This window comes from Chiloscyllium plagiosum, unplaced genomic scaffold (assembly GCF_037043375.1).
Source record: "Chiloscyllium plagiosum isolate Xiang-an unplaced genomic scaffold, Cpla_swu_hap1 HiC_scaffold_32, whole genome shotgun sequence".
Taxonomy (NCBI): domain Eukaryota; kingdom Metazoa; phylum Chordata; class Chondrichthyes; order Orectolobiformes; family Hemiscylliidae; genus Chiloscyllium; species Chiloscyllium plagiosum.
Window position 1 is genome coordinate 576,188 of NW_028270170.1, and position 25,973 is coordinate 602,160.

The 25,973-nt window shown below is 41.3% G+C and overlaps 1 protein-coding gene across 8 annotated transcripts in view; it reads right to left on the reverse strand.

The window, feature by feature from the left end:
* plekhh3 (pleckstrin homology, MyTH4 and FERM domain containing H3) overlaps positions 1-25,973 on the reverse strand; it is an 82,035-nt gene that overhangs the window by 14,238 nt on the left and 41,824 nt on the right. For all 8 annotated transcript variants that reach the window (XM_087977682.1, XM_087977684.1, XM_087977680.1 and 5 more), the window contains 5 exons: positions 25,765-25,888; positions 24,014-24,311; positions 21,135-21,342; positions 19,096-19,232; positions 16,331-16,451 (listed from right to left, as the gene is read on the reverse strand). In XM_087977682.1, the coding sequence (XP_087833808.1) occupies positions 16,331-16,451; positions 19,096-19,232; positions 21,135-21,342; positions 24,014-24,311; positions 25,765-25,888 (888 nt within the window). The remainder of the gene's footprint in view (positions 1-16,330; positions 16,452-19,095; positions 19,233-21,134; positions 21,343-24,013; positions 24,312-25,764; positions 25,889-25,973) is intronic.

Below are 25,973 nucleotides of genomic sequence, written 5' to 3' on the forward strand. Positions count from 1 at the left end.
AGAAGCAAATATGTAGGAAGAGCACAGCTGTAAGAATAATAGGGTTGTAATAGCAGTGGATTTTAACTTTTCAAACATAGACTGGGATTGTCATAGTGTTAAGGGAGAATCATGGGGAGAAATTCATTAAATGCATTCATGCTTTTCAATTAATATATAGATACCCTTTCTAATGAAAGGGCAAAATTCGACTTCGTCTTGGGAAATAAGACATGGCAATGGCTGAGGTGTTAGTGGAGGAGCACCAAAAGATAGTTGCAGTCCACAAACTAAAGTTATAAATTGAGGAAAAGCCAATTTTGTTGGTATTAGACAGGATCTTTGAAAAGTTGACTGGGGGAGGCTGTTCACAGATAAAAGGACTCTGGCAAGTGGGAGGCTTTCAAAAGTGAGATAATGAGAGTACAGGGCTAACATGTCTCTGTTAGTGTGAAGGTCAAGGCTAACAGCAGTAGGGAACATGGAATGACTAGAGATATTGAGGCTCCAAACAATAAAGTGGAGGCAAATGTCAGGTATACATAGCTGGGATCAAGTGAGTCCCTTGAGGATTATACGGGGTGTAGGGGTTCACTTAAGAGGGAAATCAGCAAAATGTGTACATGTGATAGCTTTGGCAGATAGGGAGAATCCAAAGAGATTCTGCAAGTATATTGGGGGCAAAAGAGTAAGTAGGGAGGAAATAGGACCCCTTAAAGATCAATGAGATCATCGATGTGTGGAACCACAGGAGATGAATGAGATCATAAACTAATATTTCACATCAGTATTTACTGTGGAGAAACATGGAAGCTAGGGAACTTGGCAAAATAAATAGTGATGTCTTGAAAAGAGTCCCCATTACAGAAGTGGTGCTGGCAGTCTTAAAACTCAAAGATTGACAAATCCCCTAGACATGATCAAGTATATACCAGGACATTGTGCAAAGAAAGGGAAGAAATTGTGAGGTCCCTAAAAGAGATATTTTTATCATTAACAGCCAAAATTGAGGTGACGGAAGACCAGAGAATGGCTAATGTTGTGCTATTATTTAAGAAAGGCTGCAAGGAAAAGCCGGGGAACTATACATTGATGAGTGGTGGGCAAGTTATAGTCATACAGCATGAAAACAGACCCTTCGGTCCTAACAGTCCATGCCAACCACGTTCCCAAACTAAACTCGTCCCACCTGCCTGCACTTGGCCCATCTCCCTCCAATTCATGAACATACTCAAATGTCTTTTAAACATTGCAACAGTTTCTCATCCACTGTTTTCTCTGGCAATTCATCCCACTCACAAACCACTCCCTGTATAAAAACTGCACCTTGTTCTTTTTAAATTTTTCTCCTCTCATTTAAAAATATGCCCTCTAGTTTTGAACTTCCCTACCCTAGGGAAAAGACTCTTCATTCACCTTATCTATGCCCTTCATGACTTTATAAACCTCAATAAGGTCAGCACTCCACCTCCTACTCTCCAGTGAACAACCTCCAAGCCTATCCTGCCTCTGCTTATAACTCAAACCCTCCATTGCCTGGTAAATCGTTTCTGAACCCTCTCCAGTTTAATAATATCCTTCTTGCAACAGGTTGACCAATTTACTCCAGAAGAGACCTCACCAAAATCCTATAGAACTTCATCATGACATCCCAACTTTTATACTCGAAGATCTGAGCAATAAAGGTAAGTGTGGTAAATGCCTTCTTAACCAACCTGGCTACCTGTGACACAAATTTCAACAAATTATGTACCTGACCTCTAGGTCTCTCTGTTCTACACTAACCAGGGCCCTACCATTAATTGTATAAGTCCTGTCCTTATTTGTATTACCAAAATACAATAACTCACATTTATCCAAATTAAACTCCATCTGCCACTCCTCCACCCATTGACCCAATTGATCAAGATCTCTGCCATCTTGATAACGTTCCTCACTTGTCCACTATACCAATGATTTTGGTGTCATCTGCAAACGTACTAACCATGCGTTCTATATTCTCATCTAAATAATTTATATAAATGACAACAAAAATGGGCCCAGTAACAATCCCTGTGTAACACTGCTGGTTACAGGCCTCCAGTCTAAGAAACAACTCTCCACCACCCCTCCTCTGTATCCTATCATAAAGACAATTTTGTATCCAATTGGCAAGCTCACCGAATCCTATGAGATCTAACTTTACTAATAGTTTACCATGCGGAATCTTGTCAAAGGCTTTACTGAAGTCCAAGTGAACAATGTCTACCAATGTGCCTTCAATAATCATTTTGGTTACTTCATTGAAAAACTCAATTAAGTCTCTGAGACACTTTCCTCACACAAAACCATGCTGACTGTCCGTAATCGTTCCTTGCCTCTTCAAACGCACGGAAATCCCATCTTTCAGAATCACCTCCAACAATGTACCCACCGCTGATGTCAGACTCTCAGGTCTATAGCTTCCAGGCTTCTCCTTACAGCCTCTCTTAAACAATGGGACAATATTAGCCACCCTCCAGTCCTCTGGGACCTCACCTGCGTTTGTTGATGATACAAATATTTCTGCAAGAGGCTCTGCAATTTCCTCCCTAACTTCCCACAACAACCTGGCATATACTTGATCAGATCCCTGAGATTAATCCACCTTTATATTTTCTAATACCTCCAGCACTACCTCTGTAATGTGAACCATGATCAAAACATCAATATTTATTTCTCTAGCCTCCATTTCTTTCTCAACAGTAAAAACTGATACAAAATATTCATTTAATATCGCTCCCCTCTTCTAAGGTTCAACACAAAGACAACATTGTTGATCCTTAAGGGATCTTATTCTCTCTCTCTGGTTGCTCTCTTGCTCTTAATCTATCTGTGGCATCTTTTTGGATTATCTTTAACCTTATCAGTCAAAGCTATCTCATATCCCTTCTTTGCCTTCCTGATTTCCTTCTGTACAATGCCCCTACAATCTTAATAATCTTCAAGAGACTGATTCCAGCTGTCTATATCTAATACGTGATCCTCTTGCACTTTGATTCATCTTTATTCATCCATTGTTCCCTAATCTCACCAACCTTTCACTCTAACAGGAACATAATGGCTCAACTCTCGTTATCACACTTTTGAAAGCCCCCCACTTGTCAGTCATCCCTTTACTTGTGAACAGTCTACTCCAATCAACTTTTGAAAGTTATTTCACACCCTTAAACTTTGCCTTATTCCAATTGAGAACTTTAACTTTTATCGAAGGATTATCATTTTACATAAATATTTTAAAAACAATAATATTATGATCCCTGGGCAGAAAGTGTTTCCCTACTAATACTTCAGTCACTTGCCCTGTCTTATTTCCCAAGAGAAGGTCAAGTTTTGCTCCTTCTCTAATAGAAACATTTAAATATTGATAAAGAAAATGTTCTTAAATACCTTTAACAAGCCAGTCAATTTTATTATTCTTACAATCCTATTATTCTTATATAAATATGAATCTCTCTACATGTTTGCTTCTCAATGTCCCTCTGAATATTGGGGGGCCTTTAGTACAATTCCATCAAGGTGATCAACCCCTTCTTATTTCTAACTTCAATCCATATAGTTTCACGAAATGATCACTCAGAAATATCTAGTAGTAATGTTTACCTTATTCAAAAAATGTCATTCCCTCTCTTCTATCCTTAGTATAACATCAAAAACCCAAACATTGAGTTGCCAGTCCTGTCCTTCCTTCAGCCAAGTTTCTGTAATAGCTATGACTCCCAGTCATGCACTGAGTCCATCAACCTTACGTGTAAGATCCTCTTGTATTGAAAGATGTGCAGTTTAATTCTTCAGTTACTTCATTCTGACTTGCTCTTGTTGGTCTTTTCTAATTAACTTGTTCTCTTCTGATTCAGAAACATCCTCATCTTTCTTTATATTTTCACTGTTACTTAGGAAGTTACCCCCATCAAAAAGTGTACAAGCTCCTGAAATAGAATTGCAAATCTCCCGCCAGGATATAGATCCATTTCCATGAATTCGACTGGGACAACACTACTATCATAGGGCAAGCCAGACAGAGAACAGCCAGGGAATTCCTAGAGGCATGGCATTCATCCACAAACTCCATCAACAAACACATCGACCTGGACCCAATATACCAACCACTACAGCGGACAGCTGAAACTGACAACCGGAAGCGGCAGGGACAGACCACTAAAAACACCGGAGGAAACATCAAAGAAGCGCTTCGCAGGAGGCTCCCAAGCACTGATGATGTCGCCTAGCCAGGGGACGAAACGTTTGCAACAAAAACTTCCAGCTCGGCGAACAGAACCACAACAACGAGCACCCGAGCTACAAATCTTCGCACAAACTTTGAATCCATTTCCAGTTCAGGTAAAACCCATCCTTCTTGAACAAATCTCTTCTGTCCCAGAAGGGATCCTATTGATCAAAGAGTTTGAATTCCTGCACATTGCACCACCTCTTTGGCCATTGATTTATCTCCCCTACCCTTTTATTCTTTCCCTTATAAGAACTTAACACTGGAAGTAAACCAGAGATTACCACTTTTAATGTTCTGTTTTTTTAACCTACTTAGCCTACATTCACTTTGCAAAGCCTTAACCCTTTCTGTAACTATCATTCCTACCAATGTGTACAACAACTTCCTGCTTCTCACTCTCTCCTTTGACAATATGCTTCAAACGTTTTGAGAAATCCTTAACCCTGGCACCAAGAAAGCAACATACTATCCTAGATCCATGCTCACTGCTGCAGGATCTCCTGTTTGTGCCCCTGACAAGAGAGTCCCCTATAACAATTACTCTTTTACATCTTGACAAAACCTGTTTAACTTGAGCCAAACACAGGCAAATGGGACTCGTTCAGTTTAGGAAACGTGATCTGCATTAACGAGTTAAGCCAAAGGGCCTGTTTCTGTGCTGTATGACTCAATTACTTCTCTTTATCTAGAATGTCTGCATCATCACTCTCCTTTATAAAGTCAAAGACAAAACACTTTGAACCCTGCCCACATCTGCATCCACCAAATTACCATGTCAATTTCATATAGGCCCAACCCTTTCTTTAGTTATCCTCTTCCCTTAATGCACTGATTAAAAACAACTTTGGATTTTACCTTAATATTTTTCATAGGCTCTCTTTGATTTCCTAATTTTGCTTCTCATTTCACCCCAGTACTTTCTATACTTCTCTAAGTTTACTCAAGTGCTACTTCTTTTGAAATTGTCATAAGCTCTATTTTTCTGCTTTATCTTATTCTTAATGCTTCTTCTGAATTCCTCAGGAGACTCTAGATTTGACATGTCTACACTGTGACCAAACCTCTCTTTTTAAATGCTTTCCACTGATTTCTCATGGTTTTCTTCGAATACCTGTAACTAGTCCACCTTTTCCAGATGATCTGTCAGTTTTGTAAAGAGTGCCATCCCCAGTTCAGAACGTTTACTCCTGTTCTATCTTTATCCCTTTCCATAATGATGTTAAATCAAACTATCATGATCACAATCTCCAAAATGGTCATCTACCTGCCCAGGCTCCATTTCATGAAACTATTTCTTGGTTTGCATTCTCTCATACTGGACTTATTGCATGTGGCTAAAAATATTATCTTGAATGCAGTTCAAGAATTTTGTGCCCTCCGTTTTTCACAATGTTCATATCCCAGCTGACATTTGGGTGGTTTAAGTTCCCAACTATTATCGCCCAATTGTCTTTGCACCCAGAAATTTGCTGGCATATCTGTTCCTCTAGCTCCCTCTAGAGGGAGGCTAGAGTAGACACCGGCAGTGTGGCTACTCCTTTTCTGTTTCTGAGCTCAAGCCATTCTGCCTCATTTGATTCTTCATCGTTCCTCGTAGATGTGACTGATTCTTTAAACAATTTTATCAGACTGAATCCTGGGATGGCAGGACTAACACATGAAGAGAGACTAGATTAGTTGGGACTGTATTCACTGGAGTTTAGAAGAACAAGGGGCATCTCATAGAAATTGCATAAAATTATAACAGGGTAGATCCAAGAAGCATTGACCAGGGAGGCCAGAGCCAGGGGTCACAGTTTAAGGGTATGAAATAGACCAGCCATTTAGGACTGAGATGAGGAGAAATTTCTTCAGCTGAGTCATACAGATCTACAGCACAGAAAAAGGCCCTTCAACCCATTGTGTACATATCAGTCAAAACCAAACTATTCTAATCCCATTTTCCAGCACTCGGCCCATAACCTTATATGCCTTTTCACTGCAAGTGCACCATTTAAATACCAATAGTCTTATTGCACAAAAACAGATCCTTCTATCCAATTTATCGTGCCAACCAGACATCCTAATCTGACCTAGTTCCATTTGGCCCATATCCCTCTAAACCTTTCCTATTCATGTACCCATACAGATGGTTTTTATCTGTTGTAATTGTACCAGCATCCATCACATCCTCTGGCAGCTCGTTCCCTGTACGCACCACCCTCTGCGTGAAAATGTTGCCCCTCAGGTCTTTTTTAATCTTTCCCCTCTCACTATATACCTACGTCATCCACCCCCCCCCCCCCCCCCACACCCACCCACCCGCCCCCCCAACCCTAGTTTTGGACTCTCCCACCTTAGGAAAAAGACCTTGACTATTCACCCTATCCAGGCCCCTCCTGATTTTATAAAGCTTTATAAGGTCAACCCTCAGCCTCCAATGCTCCAGGGAAAATAGCCCCAGCCTATTCAGCCTCTCCCTATATAACTCAAACCCTCCAAACCTGGCAATATCCTTATAAATCTTTTCTGCACCCTGTCATGTTTAACAACATTCTCCCTATAGAAGGACAACCAGACCTGTACACAGTATTCTAAAAGTGGCCTCACCTTCTTAAATGTTATGTGAGTTTCTACCTCGACACCCCTTACACTCAGTGACTTTTACATTCCCACCACCCTCTGAGTAATAAGATTTTATTTTATCTCCTCTAATCTCTGCCCCTTAACTTAAATCTATGTCCCCTGGTCTTTTATCCCTCCGTCAAGACGGAAGGTCTCTTTCTGGCTACCTTATCTATGCCTGTCATAATTTTTGACATTTAATCATGTGCCCCTCCAGTCTCTCTGCTCTAAGGAAAACAATCCCAATCTGTTCAATCTCTCTTCATAACTGGAACTCTCCAGCCCAGGCAACATCTTGGTAAATCTCCTCTGCACCCATCCCTATAAAGTCAACTCCAGAATGGCACATAACAACTGTGGCTTAACCAATGTTTTTCACAGTTCCAGCATAAGGTTAATGCTCTCAAACCCGAAGCTTCAGCAAATACAGGCAAGTGACCTACATGCCTTAACCACATTATCCACTTGGATCCATGTTTTGAAGGAGAAAGATATAGCTTTTAGGGTTAAAGGATCAAAGGTTATGGGGCAAGTGTGGGAACAGGGGACTGAGTTGGATGGTCAGCCATGATTATACTGAATGGCAGAACAGGCTTGAACAGCCTACTCCTGTTCCTATTTTTCATGTTTTCAATAATGCCACCCTTTTTATCCCCTTTTCCATCCTGACTGAAAACTCAAAATCCAAGGATATTGACCTCCCATCCATGGGACTAGATTAATTTAGGATATCTGGTTGGCATGGACGAGTTGGGCCGTAGGGTCTGTTTCCATGCTGTACTTCCTACATAACTATATATATGGAAATACATCTGGATCCCAGCTCACAGGCTTTATGGATCATACTCCTTGTATATTTTCAATGCTGCAAAGTTTCTGAGCAGTACATGCTTTAACCCTTACGTCTGGAGTCACCCACTAACTTTCAGCCTCCCATTCTCTGTTTTGCCAATCTAGTTTAAACTCTCCTCAACTCTCCCCTAAATGATATTTATCCCAGTCCAGTTCAGGTCTAGATTAACTGGCTTGTACAGGTTTGAGAATGTGGTGCTGGAAAAGCACAGCAGGTCAGGCAGCATCTGAGGAGCAGGAGATTTAACGTTTCGGGCTTGATTCCTGTTGAAGGGCTTAAGCCCAAAACGTCAATTCTATTGCTCCTCAGATGCTGCCTTTTCCAGCACCACACTCTCGACTCTGATCTCCACCATCTGCAGTCCTCACTTTCTCCTGGCTTGTACAGGTTCCACGGATGCCCAGAAATCAGATGCTCTGGCTCCTTTACCAATTTGCCAACCAAGTGTTCAATTACTCAATTCTCCTACCTCTATGCTCAGTAGGAAATGGGACTGGGAATAATCCGGACACCAAGATTGAACCTGCTTTTCAATGTCCTACCTAGCTCCAATCCCTACTTAAGTCTTTAGTACCAACTTAGACCATAACCTCTGGCTGCTCACTCTCTCCTAATGGATGTCCTACAACTACTCTAACATTGTTTACCTTGGCACTGTTTTGCGTGTCTGTGTGCGCGTATGGGGAGCTGATAACCTAGTGGTTTTTATCACTCGGCTATTAACCCAGAAACTTAGATAATGTTCTTGGACCCAGGTTTGAATCCTCCATGGCACATGGTGGAATTTGATTAAATTCTTAATTCAAGATTTTTGTTGTAGTGATGATCATGATACTACTGCTGATTGTCACGAAAAGTCCATTTCATTCATTAATCTCCTTTAGGGAAGGAAGCCTGCTATCCTCAACTGGTCCAGCCTACATATGACTCCAGACCCACAGTAATGTGGCTGACTCTTAACTGCCCTCTGGGCAATCAGTGATGGGCAGTAAATGCTGGCCTCACCAGCAATGTCACATCCCACACATGATTTTGTTTTTTAAAAACCTTATTACTGTTGCTGCTCCCTTCTTTTTCTGCCACATTACCCACCGTACAGAGTACTGCCTGTGGAGCCACTGATGATTTTAGCTGCACTCTTCTGAGGAACCATCGGCCCCACCATTAACCAACATGAAATCCTGATTAGCAAGTATAGAAGACTCAAAGAATTTTGTCTGCTTCTCTAGACTGCCAAATGATCACCCATTTCTTTGCTCTCTGTACATTTCTAATCTGTGGTGTGACCAGCTCAATAACATGCGATCCACGTAGTCCTCTGCCTCACGGATGCAAACAGTGACTCCAGCTGCTGCTCAAGTTCTGAAACCTGGAGCTCAAGCTTGTGCAACTGCTGACACTTCCTGCAAACGTGTTTGTCGAGGATGCACTGTGCATCTATGACTTTACACACAGTGTGTGATTAGCTTTCCACCTGGTCCAACTGACCTGCCATCAATAATTGTAGTAAGCAGTTTTTAAAGTTAAGATAGAAAACACTACTCATTTCTTCCCCTGTATTAAAGAACCAATTACAGTCAGCTGAAAGTGGTAAAAAAAAGGAGCACCTCCTCCTCCTGCCCTTCACCAAACTCCCACTTCAAACTTGATAAAAACTAAAATTGCACTCAGCATAGACTATTTATATTTTCTGAAAACAAATGACTCCAGCTTTTAAAAAAAGCAGATTAAGCCATCCACTAATTAACTAGCTCCAGCTTCTCTCTGAGCATATAAACTACTGAACTAAGGCTCCAATGAAACATGTTTATTTCAGATTTGCAGCTCCTGTGTATTTTGTTTTATTATTGTAATTAGATGAGTTGTGCTTGCAGTGAGCAGACATGGTCACAACTGGCCTCCTGAGCTGTAACTATTTTATAATCCTTTGAATTTATAAACTATTAGTATTTATGGCAAAAGCCAACCATTAGCTACAACTCTGATGTTTTACATTTAGCTTCATGATCAGTTTACAGTTGTTTATTTCAGCAGTGATAATGCAGATGTACTAAGGAACAACAAAAAAAAGAAATATAAACATGTTTTTGCCAAAATAAAAATGGAACATTTGATATTTAAAGTAGAAAGTCAGAAGATTTACCTAAAAGGAAGCTTATGCAATGTACTTGTTTTTAAATCAAAGTAATACAACACACTATTTGGAAAATGTTGGACCCACAGATTGATGATCATTCAGAATGGATGGTCACAAAGGTAGTGGGGAGGGAACACTGGGACAAAAGCCAGGTGAGCAAGTCATAGGCACGCTAGCATTCTGGCAGGTAGAGAACCATTTGTTACTCTTGCAGGAGTGGTCTAAACTCTTAAAAACACTCAACCTCTCCTTTTGGAGCCCTTCCCTTTGGGACCCACCATATTCACTCTCAAAATCAATAATGTAAAGATGGTATTACACACTGAATAATACAACATAGTAACACGGCCTTCGATCCACCATGGCTATACTGACCATAATGCCAGTCTAAACTAATCCCACCTGCCTGCACATGGTCCCTACTCCTCTATTCCCTGCCTGTTCATGTGTTTGTCTAAATGCCCGTTTAAATATTGCTATCTCATCTACTTCTATCACCTCCTCTGGCAGCACATTTTAGGTACCTAACAGCATCTGTGTAAAAAGGTTCCCACATACATTTCCTTTAAACTTGCCCCTCTCACCTTAAAACTATCCCCCTAGTGGTTGACATTTCCATCCTGGGAAGGAAAAAAGTCTGATTATCCACCCTATCCATGCCTCTCGTAATTTTATGTACTTCTATAAGGTTGTCCCTCAGCCTATGATGTTTCAGTGAAAACAATCCAAGTTTGTCCAATCTCTCTGTATAGCTAATACACTCCAATCCAGACCATATTCTGCTAAACTCTGCCCAAAGCTTCCACATCCTACCTATAGTATGGTGAACAGACCTGTTCATAATATTACAAATGTGGCCTAACTACAGTTTTAAACAGCTGCAACATGACTTGTCAACTTTTATGCTCAATGCCACAAAAAAAAGAATAGAACATTACAGTGCAGTACAGACTCTATGTTGCGCCAGCCTGTGAAACCAATCCGAAACCCATCTAACCTACACTATTCCATTCTCGTCCATTTGCCTGTCCAATGACATTTAAATGCCATTAAAGTTGGCAAGTCTACAACTGTTGCAGACAGTGTGTTCCATGCCCCTATTACTCTGAGTAAAGAAACTACCTCTGACATCTGCCCTATATCTATCACCCTTCAATTTAAAACTATGCCCCGTTGTGCTAACCATCACATCCTAAGAAAAAGGTTCTCACCGTCCACCCAATCTAACCCTCTGATTATCCTGTATGTCACAATTAAGTCATCTTTCAACTTCTCTCTAATGAAAACAGCCTCAAGTTCCTCAACCTTTCCTCACAAAACTTTCCCTCCGTACCAGGCAACATCATTATAAACCTCCTCTGAACCCTTTCCAAAGCTTCCACATCCTTCCTATGATGCGGTGACCAGAACTGCACGCAATACTCCAAGTGTAGCCACACCAGAGTTTTATACAATTGCAGCATTACCTCATGGTTTCGAAACTCGAACCCTCTACAAATGAAAGCTAACACACCATTTGCCTTCTTAACAACTCTAACAAACTTAGGTGGCAACTTTGAGGGGTCCACTTACATGGACATGGAGATCTCTCTGCTCATCTACACTACCAAGAATCTTACCATTAGCCCAGTACTCTGCTTTCCTGGTATTCCGTCCAAAGTAAATCACCTCACACTTTTCTGCATTAAACCCCATTTGCCACCTCTGCAGTCTATGTCCTACTGTAACCTACAACATCTTTTGGCACTATCCACAACTGTACTGACCTTAGTGTCGTCCACAAATTTACTTGCCCATCCTTCTACACTCTCATCCAGATAGTTTATAAAAATGACAAACAGCAGTGGACCCAAAACAGATCCTTGCAGTACACCACTAGTAACTGAACTCTAAGATGAATATTTCCCATCAACCACCATCCTCTGTCTTCTTTCAGCTAGCCAATTTCTGAACCAAACCACTAAATCACCCTCAATCCCATGCCTCCGTATTTTGTGCAATAGCCTACAATGGGGAACCTTAGCAAAAGCCTTACCACACCAACCGCTTTACCATCATCCACCTGTTTGGTCACCTTCTCAAAGAACTCAATAAGGTTTGTGAGGCACAACCTACCCTTCACAAAACCGTGTTGACTATCCTTAATAAAATTATTCCTTTCTAAATGATTATAAGTCCTACCTTTCCAACTCTTTACCCACAACCAAAGTAAGGCTCACTGGTCGATAATTACCAGGGTTGACGCTACTCCCCTTCTTGAACAAGGGAACAACATTTGCCAACCTCCAGTCTTCTGACACTATTCCTGTAGACAATGACGACAAAGATCAAAGCCAAAGGTTCGGCAATTTCCTCCCTGGCTTCCCAGAGAATCCTAGGATAAATCCCACCCAGCCCAGGGGATTTATCTATTTCACACATTTCAGAATTTCTAACACCTTGTGAACCTCAATCCCATCTAGTCTCCCAGCCTGTTTCTCTGTATTCTCCTCAACAACATTATCTTTTTCCAGTGCGAATACTGACGAAAAATATTCATTTAGCGCTTCCCCTATCTCCTCTGACTCCACGCACAACTTACCACTACAGTTCTTGATTAGCCCTAATCTTACTCTAGTCATTCTTTTATCCCTTATATACCTATAAAAAGCTTTCGGGTTTTCCCTGCTCCTATCCGCCAACAACTTCTCATGTCCCCTCCTCGCTCGTCTTAGCTCTCTCTTTAGATCTTTCCTGGCTACCTTGTCACTCTTAATCGTCCTAACTGAACCTACACATCTCATCCTTACATTAACTGCTTCTTCCTCTTGACAAGAGATTCAATTTCCTTAGTAAACCACAGTTCCATTGCTCGACCACTTCCTCCCTGCCTGACAGCTACACACTAATCAAGGACACACAGTGACTGTTCCTTGAATAAGCTCCACATTTTTATTGTGCCCATCCTCTGTAGTTTCCTTCCCCATCCTATGCATCCTAAATCTTGTCTAATCACACTGTAATTGCCTTTATCCCAGCTGCAGCTCTTGGCCTCTGGTATACACCTATCCCTTTCCATCGCTAAAATAAACATAACCGAATTGCAGTCATTATCACCAAAGTGCTCACGTACTTCCAAATCTAACACCTGGTCAAGTTCATTACCCAGTACCAAATCTAATGTGGCCTCACCCCTTGTTGGCCTGTCTACATACTGTGTCAGGAAATCCTCCTGCACACAATGGACAAAACTGACCCATCTAAAGTAACTGAACTATAGTATTCCCAGTCAATATTTGGGAAGTTGAAGTCTCGCTCCTATCGAGAATCATCTTTGCTATCCTTTCCTCTAAATTTCTGGAACTATTCGAAGGCCTACAGAAAACTCCGAACAGAGTGACCTCTCCTTTCCTGTTTCTAATCTCATGCCATTCTACCCGAGTTGACGAGTCCTCAAACGTCCTTTCTGCAGCCATAAGATGGTCGTTGACCAACAATGCCACACTTCCACCTCTTATACCATCTTCTCTGTTCTTACTGAAACACCTAAACCCTGGGACGCGCAATAACCATTCCTGTCCCTGCTCTATCCATGTCTCCGAAATGGCCACAATATCGAAATCTCAGGTACCAACCCATGCTGCAAGCTCACCCACCTTATTCCGGGTGCTCCTGGTGTTGAAATAGACATACTTCAAACCAACGTTTTGCTTACCGGTGTCCTCTTGCAACCCTTAAATCTTATTTTGGACGTCCCTACTCAATCTCCTCTATACTCAAACTACAATTTAGGTTCCCATCCCCCTACTGAATTAGTTTAAACTCTCCCGAACAGCATTAGCAAATTTCCACCTACGATATTGGTACCCCTCTGGTTCAGGTGAAGGCCATCCTATTTGTAGAGGTCCCACCTACAACAGAAAGAGCCACAATTATCCATGAATCTAAAACTCTCCTTCCTGGATCCTCCCTGTAGCCATGTGTTCAAATTCTCTCTCTCCCTATTCATCGCCTCACTATCACATGACATGGGCAATAAACCAGAGATAGCAACTCTGTTTGTCCTAGATCTAAGCTTCCACCCTAGCTCCCTGAATTTCTGCCTTAAATCCCTATCCTTCTTCCTACCTATGTCGTTGGTGCCTATGTGGACCATGACTAGGGTCTGCTCCCCAGCCCCTGCAAGGATCCCGAAAACACAATCAGAGACATCACAAACCCTGGCACCTGGGAAGCAACAGACCAACAGTGAGTGTCTCTTGTTCCCACAGAATCTCATGTCTGTCCCCCTAACTATGGAGCCCCCACTGACTAATGCTCTGCTCTTCTTCCCCATCCCCTTCTGAGTAACAGGGACAGACTCTGTGCCAGAAACCTGTGCCCCACTGCTTACCCCTGGTAAGTCCCCCACCCCAACAGTATCCAAAATGGTATACTTGTCGTTGAGTGGAAGGGCTACAGGAGATCCCTACATTGCCTGCCGGTTCTCTTTCCGTCTTCTGACGGTAACCCATCTACCTTCACCTTGTACCTGAGGTGTGACTATCTCCCTGTAACTCCTCTCAAACACCTGTCCCACCTCCCAAATGATACGAAGTTCATCCAGTTCTAGTTCCTTAAAGCGGTTTTCGAAGAGCTGGAGTTAGGTACACTTTCCGCAGATGCAGTCAACAGGGACACTAGTGGTGACCCTTACCTCCCACAATCTGCAGGAGGAACATTCAACTGCCCTAGCCTCCATTCCCATTATTCTAAATTCCCAAGACTACTGAAAACTAAAAGACGATAGCATGCATTTCATAAGTCCTCTTTGCCACCTTATCCACTTGTGTGGCCACTGTCTGGGGGCTATGATCTTGTACCCCAAGGTTCCTCCATATATCAATGATCCTCAGGGTACTGCCAATTACTGTAAACCTTTACTCTTGCATTTGACCTCCCAAAATGCATCCCCTCACATTTGTCCAGGTTAAACTCCATCTGCCATTTCTCCACCTAACTTTCCAACTGATACCTGTATCACTCTCCACAACTCCACAAATTATCATGGAGACTGCAAACTGACTAATCAGACCACCCACATTTTCATCCAAGTCATTTAAATAAATTACAAACAATAGAGGTCCCAATCCTGATCCTTGAGGAATGCCACTGGGTGCAGACCTCCACAAGTACCTTCTATCTTCTGTGACCAAGCCAATTTTGTATCCAATTTACCAACTTGCCGTAAATCCCATGTGACTTCATCTTCTGGTCCAGCCTACCATGAGAGACCTTATCAAATGCTTTAGTCAAATCCATGTAAACAACATCCACTGTCCTACCTTCATCAATGATCTTCATCTCTTCCTCAAAAAATTCAATTAAGTTTATGAAACAAGACCTCCCATCATAAAGCTACGCTGACTATCCCTAATAAGTCCATTCTTTTCCAAATGCAAGTAAATCTTGTCCCTAAGAATCTTCTTCATTAGTTTCCCTACCACAATGCAAGGCTCACTGGCCTATAATTTCCTAGAGTACCCTGTTGCCCTTCTTAAACAAATGAGCACCATTGGCTATTCTCCAGTTTTCTGGGACATCAGGTTGAAGAGGATACAAATATCTCTGTCAAAGTGCCAGCAATCTCCTCCCTTACCTTCCTCAGAGTCCCAGGATAGGTCCCATTAGTCCACGAGGACTTATCTACCCTAACGTTTTTCAAAATACCGAACACCACTTTCTTCTTAATATTGACATGATTTGATTAGATTAGATTACTTACAGTGTGAAAACAGGGCCTTCGGCCCAACAAGTCCACACCGACCCGCCGAAGCGTAACCCACCCAGACCCATTCCCCTACATTTACCCCTTTATCTAACACTATGGGCAATTTAGCATGGCCAATTCACCTAACCTGCACATTTTTGGACGTGACGTGAATATCAACATTCCCCTCCCTAATCTTATCATCCGTGTCATTCTCCTTGGTGAATAAGGACATCACACACTTCCTCTGGTTCCACACGTAAATTCTCTCCTTTGTCTTGAGTAAACCTACCCTTCCCCCTTGTTCCTAAAATGCCTTAGAGTTCTCCTTAATCCTACTTGCCAAGGTCATAGACCCTTTCAGCCTTCCTAATTTTTTGATTACATTTTTTCCTGCTTCCTTTATATTCCTCATTTCCTAATTTTTTCTACGATGTGAAGATCTTTATTACAGCAACCTACAGTGTTTCATGTTCGTCCTTTCTGCATCGGTAAAACCCCTCTTCCTGTCAGCTATCCCAAATATCTAATCAGCACAATTTAGCACTTGAAAAACGTCCCTCTAATAAGGTGTAAAGATGTAAACTGAATCATAGGTGCTATAGACATAGACCAATAGAAACAGTTGGCCACAGGATCAGATCTAATTGATGTCTTAATAAGACTGATATTGAAGAAATTGATGAGGAGAAAGAATTGATAATTAACATTGTTGACCAACTGTCACAGCTGACCAAACAATGGGGTAACCCAATGACCATCCTGGTGCTAACTTCTTACCTGTTCAAACAGAAGAGCGAATTCCAAGTTATTCTTTGGAATATTATCCGAATCCAGGAAACAGTACAATTTAAAATAAAGCTTCCACTGGTTTTCTGGCTCTTCCACATTTATAGCAAGACTGGAAGAAAGAAGTAAAAACTCTAAGTACAAACAAATGGGCCACTCTCTCCTTGATACAAAGCATGGCTAAGTAACAGATTATACAAACCAATAGTTGCTTGATGATGCAGGACTCAAATCTTGCAGAAAAATAAAAGCTTTCAAAATTTTCCTCTTGCATTCTTCAGGACGAATGTTAAGAATGCTCAGTTTATATGGGGATCACAATTTAATATATCTCCCCGATCAGAGAATTTTCAAGGTATATAGTCACTTTGTCCTTTCAAGGTAATTAGTCACAATAATTTCCTGACAACAGACATTGACTAATCAGTTGAGTAATTCCCTATTTCCTTCCTCACATTCTTCAAGAACAGACAGGTAATTTTCTAACTTCAGGGATAGATTCAAGCCAAGAGATAACAGCAAGTGCATCTGTAATACATGCACCCACTTCCCTTAAAACCCTATAATGGAAGCTGTTTTGTCCTAACCCTGACTTTTTGCTTGATCACCATTGTTTTGCCACATTCCTAGTTGTGCTAAAAGCATTGTGGTGACAGGGTGAAGAGTCGTCCTTGAGCCTTCCTATCCCAGACATAAGCAGGACAGAGGCAGAAAGATAGCAGCACCCTCATCTGGTACCCTCTCTCTCTCCTGATTAAAGGTCCCCTCATTTCCCAACTCACTTCACAGGAGGACATTAATTTCCACCCTATTTTAATATTTTTTGGGATATATTTAATGTTATTCTATTTCAACTGTAAGTACCAACAGTAATTCTGGATGTAGGTTTGCTCGCTGAGCTGGAAGGTTCGTTTCCAGACATTTCGTCACCCTACTAGGTAGCATCTTCAGTGGGCCTCCGGGAGAACCATTGTTCGTGATTCCTGCTTTCTATGTTTGGGTTGGTGATATCATTTCCTGTGGTGATGTCATTTCCTGTTCTTTTTCTCAGGGGGTGTAGATGGGGTCTGACTCGATGTGTTTGTTGATAGAGTTCCAACCAGACCTTTATCAACGAACACATCGAGTCAGACCCCATCTTCCACTCCCCTGAGAAATAGAACAGGAAATGATATCACCACAGGAAATGACATCACCAATCCAAAGAAACCCAAACATATAAATAGAAAGCAGGAATCATGAAAAGTGCTTTGCCTGGAGGCCCACAGAAGATGTTACCTAGTATGGTGACAAAATGTCTGGAAATGAACCTTCCAGTTCAGCAAGCAAACCTATATCCAGAACCTCAACCTGTGCCAAAATTCTTCTCAAAACTCACCAACAGTAATTATCATTGACAATATCACCATTCCGTTTTCAAGGATGACTTTTACAATCTTTTCTAATTTCTCTTTGTACTCCATTTTGATAATTGTCACCCTTTTCCTTATCTTTTGCATTTCTCATTCCAAAGCTTCTTTTTAAACACTACCTAGTGATCTTCTGATGTTGCAATCATTAACAGATTTGCCAAGTTTACAGTGAATAATCTCTAACTCATAACATTGAAGTCAGACTCAATCTAGAATCTTAACTGTTTCAAGTTTCTGTCCTTTAATCACCTACAATGAATGGCCATTATTAAATAAATGCTCACCAACGGCACAGTGGTTAGCACTGCTGCCTCACAGCACCAGAGACCCGGGTTCAATTCCCACCCAGGACAACTGTCTGTGGAGTTTGCACATTCTTTCTGTGTCTGCGGGTGCTCCGGTTTCCTCCCACAGTCCAAAAAAAAATGTGCAGGTTAGGTGAATTGGCCATGCCCTTAAATTGCCCATAGTGTTAGATGAAGGGGTAAATGTAGGGGAATGAGTCTGGGTGGGTTGCTCTTCGGAGGGTCGGTGTGGACTTATTGGGCCGAAGAGCCTGTTTCCACGCTGTAAGTAATCTAATCTAATCTAATCTGAACTGTTAATGGAGCCTGGTTTATTACTAGGACATGGCCATATTTTGATTTGAAGATATATTGTTGCAGGAAACAATATTAACTACCTTTTAAAATGCTCGTCTGCTTATCTCAATCTATATATAACTTAAAGTAGAGGGCTCTTGAGATGTAATGGTAGGGTCCCTACAACTGAGCCAGGAGGCCTGGGCTCAAGTCACACCTGCTCCGGAGGTATGTAATATCTCTGAACAGGATTGATTGGCAATTATCAAATTTGAAGTCCCTAGGTGTGCACACAACTCTCCCAATAGTCTTAAATCCTTTTCTTCATTCTATCCATAATGTTTTGCCTTAAACATTTTATTGAAGCTTTTCATTTTGCACTCATCAGGACAATTTAAAAGAATTACCACCTTAAAAGGAAACAACATTTATACTGTATGATAGGATAATGCTGATTTGTTAGCAAGTGCGTAGTGTTTGGTAGATATATGGCCATGGAGAATGCACAAGTTAACTGCAGGCTTTATTTGCATTTTAAACCAGACAGGTTGACACTTGTTTAATTTTTTGCTCTGAGAAATAGGCCAAAGGCTGACATTTGTTTTATTGCTTTCAAACAGGCACAATATATGTCTGTGTCTTAACTGCAAAGCTTTCAGTAATTATAAGTAAGCCACACTGTGAGCCTGTCTGACAATCCAAAACTGGTTGTTAGTATAATAGTTTAACACAGTACTAAACAATATAAAACTTGGATATTTACTTTTCAAACCTGGTTATAATGTCCGCTACAACAGTGTCATCTGCCACGAGCCACTGATCAGTTAAGTTCTGTTCAAAAAGAGCAAACCGATTTCGACTTTGTCTTAAACCAAGTGTCACCAGCAAACTGTTCACAACCTGCAGTGGAGCAAAGGAAAGAAGTGAGCTTAGGTTGGTCACACTGGCATGTAGATGGCAATGTGTGATGGGTTACTGTGTGTGCCATTTCATATCTGCAGCAAACTCAGTGATACATTTGGGAACATTGAGAAAATGAAAAGCATGTGACTTCCCATTGAGCCTGGCACACCTGGCCATAATCTGTTGTGACAGCATCAGACCAAGAATGGGGACCCACATTTGAATCCAGTGCAAAAGAGTTAACTACTCCTGGTCAGGCCACACTGCCTTTGGATGATAGAGGAGAAAATGAGCTCGGGGTTCTGCTCTAAATCAGTGGGAAAGATAGAAACAAAAACAATTACAGCACAGGAGATGGCTATTTGATCCATCGTAACTACACTGGCTGTAAATGAGTGATCCGGTCTGGTCTCAATGTTATGCTCTTGGTCTGCATCCTGTAGGTTACAGAACTCCAACTGTAATGTCTAACTTTGTTTTTTTGAAAAGCAGTGATGAGGGTTGTTACCTCACTTTAGGGCTGTAAATTCAAGATGCTCACCAACAACCTGGTTGAGGGTGAAAACATTGCACCTCAACCCTCTTCTAATCCTTCCACTAATTACTTTAAAACTATATCCTCTATTAAAGAAATAGGTCCTTCAAACTCACTCTAAGACCCTCAACCTTACACAGCAACCCCTTTCCCTAGGGCAACAGCTGGAGTCACTGTGGTCGACAACCAGTAGAACTGGGACAGGGGAGAAGCTATCAAACCCCATTCAGACCATAGCACCCCTCACTTGGATAGTTCTTAGCTTACCATCCTTCTGTGGCATATAAGAAATATTTCTTCTCCCAGACACATTTACTCCTTTACTGGTACATCAATGGCTGTATCGGTGCTTAGTCCTGCTTCTGTCCCATCTGGAAAACACCATAACCTCGGCCTCCAATTTTCACCTCTCTCTTATCGGTAAATCTCAGCTCTTTCTTCAACTTTCCTGTTTGTACTTTAGAGGATCAGTGAAAGTTCATTGCATGTCTTCAACCCTATTGGCTCCATTTGCTTACACTCCACTTCCTGTTAGGGTGGTGTCCCATTCTTCTAGTTTCTCCAGCTCTGTCCCATCAGTTTGGATATTGCAACTTTCTGATATCTAGCTTTTACCTTAATCAATAATTACACTCTCCCTGAATGGCCACCCCTCAGGGTCTTTGATCTCTTTTTGCTCTGTTTTGTTCACTTCTGCTCTCACCATTTCACCCACTTCCACAGAACCATGATAGTGTTCTCCCTGGCCTAATTTTCCACCACACCAATCTCCATGTTAATCTCCACCATTTCCATTATCTCAGCTGTGATGCATATCCCACATCATACCCTGCCTTCCCATCTCAGTAATCCATAGGGACCACTGCCTTTGTGATACCCTGGTCCATTCCTCAAGGACCCTCATGACTTTTATTCTTCCCATGCCCATTCCCATTCAAGTACAGGAGGTTCAACCATACTTTTGCATGTCTCATTGTCTGAGATCCAAAACACTCCTTCCTGGTGAACGGCAATTTACATCTCCATTCTCCAATTTTGTACACTGAATTCACTGCTCATAAGGCAGCCTGTTTGACACTGTGAAGACCATATTCAGGTTGGGTGACTACATTGCAGAATATCTCTATTAATTTCAAAAGCATTGTTTTCAGCGTCTGATCACCTATCATTTGAATTTTTCATTTCATTCTCAGGCTAACCTCCCGGTCCTTAGCCTCCTGAAATTTCCCAATGAAGCTCAAAGCAAGTTTGAAGAACAGCAACTTGCCTTTCAACTAGACGCTATACAGCCTTCTGGACTCAAAGCACAGAGTTAACACTTTCTGTCCATAATCTGTGCCCCACTTTGTTAGCTTTTCTCTTACCTCTCCAGCTGTTGAATGCGAACTAATGGTGATCCTGCAAAATTTGGAGCCAGCGTAATGAATGGTGCAACTCATCTCCTCTCGCCGCATCAAGACCAGAATTTCTTCACAAGATGGTACACGTTTTCTGCATTTGGTTCTCACTAATGAATCTGCGATGAATTCTGCATATTTATATACTTCAGTCTCTGGAAATTGGTCCTGTGACCTATAAAGATAGAAAATATGTACAACAAAACATAAAAAATTAATCGTAAACTTAAAAAGAGGTGATTTCCACCCCATATGTGACTCAGAAGAGCTTTCAATTACTGGTGAAATGATTATCATCTTCCAATAAAGGATTAGTGCTCAACATTTGGAGAACAAGAGTGACACATGCTGTCAATGACTCAGAATGAGCAGGTTTTTGATCTACATTTCTGTGCAATATCACTACAGCTAAGCAGCACACAAGCAAAGGGGGGAATAAATTTCACAAAGTCCCCATTTCTGGATATCCCTCCAGGTATTATAGATCAGGTGCAAACCTCTTTTGTTTAAAAACATATTTTTAATACCATTTTAATTGTTTAAAGGCTTCAATGTTAGGAGTGGAGGTTGGAAGCTATGAAATTCTTAGACTGTACAAATCGTAGCTTCACAGAATAATTACAGCACAAAGGAAACCATTTGACCATTAACGCTGGTCTCTCTGCAAGAATAACTCAGTCCCACTCCTCCTCTCTTTCTCTGTAACCCTGAAGTACTTTCTCTTCATAGAATCCCTACAGTGTGGAAACAGACCATTAACCTTTTAGGGTCCACACTGGCCCCCCTGCATTTCCCATAGCTAACCCACCGAGCCTGCACATCCCTAGACACTATGGGACAATTTTAACATGGTCAATCCACCTGACCTGCACATTTTTGGACTTGGGAAGAAATCAAAACACCCAGACAAATCTCTCAGAGACACAAAGAGAATGTGCAAACTCCACACATAGTCACCCCTGGCTGAAATTGAGCCTGGGTCCCTGGCACTATGAGGCAGCTGTCATTACCACTGAGCCATCATGCAGCCCCAGATAATTATGCAATTGTCTTCTGAAAATCATAATTGTATCTGCCTCCATCGTACACTCAGGCATTGCCTGCCCAAACTCCTCGTCATAGTCACTGGAATTCAGTTTATTTAAAATGCTTCAACATACACAGCAAGACAAAAATACTTTATGAGTAATTTACATAAAGTGCTCACAAAGGAAGAGGAAACTGATAAAATGTCTGTAGACGTGGAGATAAGAAAAGTAACGAATGGGGTGAAAATGACGAAAGTAATGAATGCAGAAATGACTGAAAACCAGTTATAGTAGATAAATAACCAGCTCTGGATTCCTTATATCCAGGCTGCCAAAGATGGGGGGAATGGAGATATCGAAGGACTTGCTATAATCTTCCAATTTTTCACTTGAAATGGGAGAATTGCCAGAGGGTTGGAGAGGGACAAGTGTTACATGTGTTTTTAAGGGTGTAAGGCATTTTGATAAGTATAGGTCACTCAGTATGACATCAGCAGTAGGTAAGATTTTAGAAATAAGAATCAAAGAAAAAGCAACTGACACTTGGAGAAGTTTGAGTTAATTATGGAGGATCAATGCAAATTTGTAAGAGGCAAGTTGTGTTCAATTAATCTAATTGGAGTTTAACTGGAGTTTTTTTTAAACAAATTAACACAGAAAAGGCTGGCTAACCAAATTCAGGCCTATAGAATAAGAGTGCCGGATGTCACCTTGAATAAAACCTTGTCTGAAGGGCAGGAAATAGCAAATTGTGATAGTTTATTTTTACACTGGAGGATGAAGCACCAAGGTGTTACCAAACAGCCAGTACTCGGATTACTTTTTTTTCGATACAAATAAGTTTGATATTCAAATAGAGAGTAAAATTTGTAGGTTCACTAAATTTGGAGTGTTGCTGACAATCAGGATGATATCAAACAACTGCAACAAGTCATAAATGGGGTGGCAGAATGGGCAGAAAGGGGACAAATGGAAGTGAGAGGTGATGCACTTTGACAGAAGGGATAGGAAGTGGCAATAGAGATTCAATTGCCCAGTTCTAAAGAGCCTGAATGCATGTACATTGGTCTTTGAGGGTGCATTACGGATTAAGAGCAGTTAAGCAAAAGCTATGGGATTTAGGGCTTCAGAATTAAAGCAAGAGATACAAGGCGGTGAAGACAACCTTTTTTTAAATACAGTGAAGACTGATGATGTGAAAGTCACTGTGCACAAGAATAAGAATAGATATGAAGAATTATTTCAAAAAGGAATTACAGAGAACCAACGTGGACTTGTTAAGTCAAATGGCCTGCTTGAGCTTTAGATTAATTTAGATTACTTACAGTGTGGAAACAGGCCCTTCGGCCCAACAAGTCTACACCGACCCATCGAAGAGCAACCCACCCAGACCCATTCCCCTATATCTAACACTACGGGCAATTTAGCATGGCCAATTCAACTAATCTGCACATCTTTGGACTGTGGGAGGAAACCGGTGCACCCGGAGGAAACCCACGCAGACATGGGGAGAATGTGCAGACTCCACACAGATAGTTGCCCAAGGCAGGAATTGAACCCGGGCCTCTGCTGTTGTGAGGCAGCAGTGCTAACCACTGTGCCATGGCTATGAATGTGGGATGCTTTTCCAATGACAACTGACAAAATTAAAACTCTTCACATTTAATCAAAAGTTTAAATTTTCTTCTGTACAATTTTTACTCTATTCCGTGACCACGTGCATCTGGATATTCAAACATTTCGCTTCTGTAATCTGGCAATGGAAACATGGAGCAATTTTTCCTGCAGTGTAGTGACTCTGCATTTGTATAGTCTCACCGTTTAATGTGGAACCGAAGGTATTTGAGAACAGTGTTACTGGGGAGGAAGGTAACACTCATGCAAGTCAGTAGCTGCCAGTTTCGCAGATCACTGATGCTTCCCACATGTGGGGGGTTGCTTGTCTGCTTAATCAGTTGACAGTAGATTTCATCACGGAGAGCCTCCAGGTCAAGGCAGGTTTGCAGTATACCCTGAATGAGAGGGATTGGATCTTGTTCGGTCTCTAGATGCTGCAGTGAATTGAAGACTTTGACAGCTTCATCATGGAGTGTTGTATAGCCTTTAGTATTCTTGACTAGAAAAAAAAAGCAACAATACAACATGACCAGACTGTCATGATAGTTCTCTACCATTTGTTTTCAATCCCACAATGTAGTATATCACCCTTCTCCTTACCCTCCACATCTTCCCGATCTTTTTCTCAAACTTTCTGAATTATTCCAAATATGTAATTCAACAATAAAGTTTTCCATTTGATATTAATCTATTATTTCAGGGTTTTAACAAGAATCATAGTCACAGAGTCATTCAGAAACAGACACTTCAGTCCAACCAGTCTAGGCTGAGCATAACCCTAACTAAACTGGTCCTATCTGTCTGCGCTTGGCCCATTTTCCTCCAAACATTTCCTATTCATGTAATTATCCAAATCTCTTTAAACATTGTAATTGTACCCACATCCACCACCTCCTCTAGAAGTTCATTCCACACAGAAAGCACTCTGTGTAAAAAAAAAAAGTTGCCCCTCATAATTTCTTTAAATCTTTCTCCTTTCACCTTAAAAATATGCCCACTTGTCTTGAAATTCCCCATCCAAGGGAAAAGACACCTGCCATTCACCTGATCAATACCATCATGATATTATAAACCTCTGTAAGGTCACCTCTCAACCTCCTATGTTCCAATGAAAAAAATCCCAGCCTATCCAGCTTCTCCTTATAACTCAAAGCCTCCATTCCCAGCAACATCCTGGTAAATCTTTGCTGAACTCTCTCCAGCTTCATAAGATCCTTCCTATAACAGGGTGACCATAACTGGATACAGTATTCCAGAAGAGGCCTCACCAACATCCTGTACAACCTTAACATGACGTCGCAATCTTGCACGTAAAGGTCTGAGCAATGAAGGCAAAAATGCTAAACACCCTCTTAATCAGCTTGTCTGCCAAGGGATGCAAACTTCAAAGAATTAGAGTTTCTCTGTTCTACAGCACTACCCAAGATCCTACTTTTAATTGTAGAAGTCCTGTTCTTTTCTTATTTTACCAAAATGCAATATCTCACATTTATGCAAATGACCTCTATCTGCCAATCTTCAGCCAATTGATCCAATTGGTCAAGGTCTCTTTGTAATCTTAGATATCCTTCTTCACTCTCCACTATACCACCAATATTAGTGTCATCTGCAAACTTACTAACCATGCCTTCTATATTGTCTAAATCATTTACATAAATGGCAAACAAAAGTGGAACCAGTACCGATCCCTATGAAACACATCTGATATCAGGCCTCCAGTCCGAAAAACAACACTTCAACACAACTCCCTTTGTCCTGCCGTTAAGTTAATTTTGATTCCAACTGGCAAGCTCACCCTGAATCCCATGTGATCTGATTTCACTCATACGTCTACCATGTGGAACCTTGTCAAAGGCTTTATTACAGTTAAAGTAAACAATGTCTACCAGCGGAAGTTTACAATTTATTTGCAGAAGTTTACATTCAATAACCAAAGAAGAGCTTGCACTTACGGTGGTGAGCCCCTATTCCATAGGGGAATGGAAGCAGAGGAGAATAAAGTGGGTTCTGAGTGTGCTGGAGAATAGGATTCCATTTGTAAATGTTTTCCAGGACTTCAGAATTAGTGCAGTTCTCCTGGAATAAATAAGCATTATTTTCAGGAGCTGGGGTCAGGAGTTCACCTCAGTCAGAATCAGACAAGAGAGGAGGCAATTCCATA